At 35.4% G+C, this 3,203-nt stretch overlaps 1 protein-coding gene across 1 annotated transcript; it reads left to right on the top strand.

Annotated features, from left to right (window-relative positions):
* Window positions 1–403: 403 nt before the first annotated feature.
* On the top strand, window positions 404–2,633 carry LOC105566600 (aromatic-L-amino-acid decarboxylase-like; the record flags this gene model as incomplete). The annotated part of the gene is made up of 5 exons (XM_012020737.1): window positions 404–552; window positions 1,103–1,214; window positions 1,305–1,513; window positions 1,626–1,826; window positions 2,248–2,633. Coding segments are annotated over 5 exons (878 nt in total), but the record flags the coding sequence as incomplete, so codon positions are not given.
* Between the last annotated feature and the right edge of the window lie 570 nt (window positions 2,634–3,203).

Raw genomic sequence — 3,203 nt, 5'->3', positions numbered from 1 at the left:
GAGTTGCTGGATGGTGGTAGGCTTGTTGGCATAGACTTTACTCTTCAAATGGCCCCAAATTGAAGAGTAAAGTCTATGCCAACAAGCCTACCACCATCCAGCAACTCAAAGACGAAATTTCACGCCACATTGAAGAGATTCAGGAGCAGTTGTGTCGAGATGTGATAGCAAATTTCGATAAGCGGATTGACGTGTGCCGCCGGAGCCGTGGCGAACATTTGGCGGACATTATCTTCCATACTTAATTGTAATGGCCTACCAAACATGGTCTATTAAAGAAATTTTCATTTTTGTACACCACCGATTTTTAATTCACGTTTAACATCATTCCTTCTTATTGAAACACCCTTTATAATGAATGAATCACAATAAAATGACGCGACAAAATACGGTATTTTTTAAGGCCAAGCACATTCTTCGGTTGAACGCGCTGGACTTATCGCAGGAATAAAATTAAGACAGTTAGAGGTCGATGAAAAATACAAGCTGCGCGGCGATACATTAGCCGAAGCAATAAGAAAGGATAAAGAAGAAGGACTCATACCGTTTTACGTACGTCTAGTTTATCCGATATGTTTTTATCGATTAAACACTATAGTTCTTCGAACTTTTATTCCTTGAAAAGATCACTAGAATCGGAGAGAATTAATTATACCGTTCGTTGAATCTCTGAAAATATTATGAAATTAGTTGTGCTATTTTTTTACGTTTCTATAAAAATATACTCTATATTTTTCAATATTCAATTAATTATTATTTCTAAATTCATTCGTCTAATAATCTGAAAGATCACGTTACCTATTTGCAAATAATATATTATATGTATAATATTAATGTATGATAATATATAATATTAATGTAAAAATAATAAAATTTCCAGAAAATTTTCGGAAATACAACTTCTTGAAAATACATAGTATTTTTAGATATTTAATGTCACAATATATCTGTTACAAGATAGCAGAAATACGGTATCGCGCTTATTAATTCTTCACCATAAATAATTAACGTAAAGATTACGCAACAATAAAAACTTAGAATTAATTAATATCCTTCAAAAATTCATTTAATTTAAAAATTACAAGGTGATTTCTTATTATAGGCTGTCGCTGCTTTGGGTACCACTGGTAGTTGCGCCTTTGATCCTCTCGATGAAATTGGCATAGTAGCGAAACGTGAAGACATGTGGTTGCATGTGGATGCTGCCTATGCAGGTATAGATTAAGTTTCTTATTCTACGATAGATGTAATTACGATTTGCTCAATTTATCAAATACAGCTAAAACAAATCCAATTGATTTCAGGATCTGCTTTTATTTGTCCGGAATTCAGATATTTAATGAAAGGCATCGAAATGGTGGATTCTTTCAATTTTAGCCCTCATAAATGGATGTTAACTAATTATGACTGCTCCGTCCTGTGGCTTCAGGATCCGACATATTTCCAAAACGCATTCAATGTTGATCCTGAGTTTCTGAAGCACGAGATGCAGGGCTTGGTGACAGATTACAGGGTAATTATAGTTAATACAGTCCAATTAGCATTGTCTAATCAATAAAATGAATTTAGGAAACACTTGATAAATACTGCCGTTAAACTTTCTGATTGGGCGTATTTTGTTAAAGCATTGGCAGATTCCACTTGGGCGTAGATTCAGATCTCTGAAACTTTGGTTCGTATTGAGGCTTTACGGGGTCGGGAATCTTCAAAAGTACATTAGATCGCACGTCGCTCAAGCACACGAGTTCGAAGCATTAGTTCTTTCCGATCCTCGATTCGAAATCATAGGCGAAGTTGTCATGGGATTGGTTTGTTTCCGATTGAAGGTAAGTCGATTGTCAGAAATCGGTAGTATCGATAATCTAGTAGTGCGGCAGATGCGGAACCCGGCGGCGTCTTATTTTAGTTTAGTAATATCAACTCTCTTGTAACAGAAACATGCTAACTTAATGTGACGCGTACAATAAAAGTTTTCTCCCGTTCTGAACATATACCCGATTATTCTATACGTCACGTCAATGTTTTCACAATTATATTTGCAAAAAATTCTTATTTGACAACTCCTATATGGATGTATGTGCAATATTACATTTATTTAGAAAATATAATTATAATGTTTAATTTTAAATAAAAACTGGACTCTTTCAAATAAATGGACAAATCTATTTGGAAATAATAATTGATTTGTTGATATATTTTTGTAAAAAAGGAAGAAAATAAAACGACTAATTCCATAATATTTTACAGGGATCCAACGAACTCAATAAAGCATTTATAAAGAAAATCAATGGTGCAGGAAACATCTATCTTATTCCAGCGAAAGTGAAGTACACGTACTTCTTGCGATTCGCCGTCTGTTCTCGATTCAGCGTGATGAAGGATATACAGTATTCATGGAAAGAGATCGAACTGAGAGCAAATGAAGTTCTTGAAGAGCAATCTATTTTGAAGTAATGGCGCGCTCAGATAGCTCGCGGTTGCGGATCGTCTGCGCGTGCCATTTGCAATCAATTATAGTTTTGAGAATTTTCGAGGGGATACCGCTAAGGGCATTGTGGTGTACGGATTCCCGGCATTACTGGGCATAACTAGGCATTTTTGGGCAATAGATTGGGCATTAAGGCTTCGTAGGGGGGGGGGGGGAATTATAAAGATAAAATAAGACAAAATAAAATAAGATAAAACAAGGTAAACAAGATAAAGCAAGATAAGAACATAAAGTAACGACCACTGGGAATTAGCGGGCATTGGTGTCCACAAGATTTTGGTCAGCGGTATCCCCCTCGAATATTTTCTTACACTCAACGGTCATTAAGGGCCGATAATAAAATAAGCCAAAGTAGTGAATGATTAAAGACAGTCTTATAATTGGACAGAAATAAGATAAAAATAATTTTTCTAAAATGTTTCAAGTTACAAATGATTGATTCAACAACGCTTCAGGAATGTGTACTTTACAATCAGAAAGAATTAGGTATCATTGGTGAGAATTGATGCAGAAAGCTTCTCTACCGATGCAAGCACACGTATGTAATATACAGGGTGAGTCTTTCCATATCCGACAAAATTTTTGAGAAGGTAGAACGGATCGAGATGAACGAAAAAGTCCTGTACCATTTTGCAATTTTCTTAATAGTTAACGAGTAATTAATTATTAAAAATCGTTGTCTTAGGCCGGCCTACCGCCCAATTCGAGCGCGTGG

Source organism: Vollenhovia emeryi, unplaced genomic scaffold, assembly GCF_000949405.1.
Source record: "Vollenhovia emeryi isolate VEMERY1.0 unplaced genomic scaffold, V.emery_V1.0 DF943176.1, whole genome shotgun sequence".
Taxonomy (NCBI): Eukaryota; Metazoa; Arthropoda; class Insecta; order Hymenoptera; family Formicidae; genus Vollenhovia; species Vollenhovia emeryi.
This window is presented reverse-complemented; position numbering and strand designations above follow the sequence as displayed.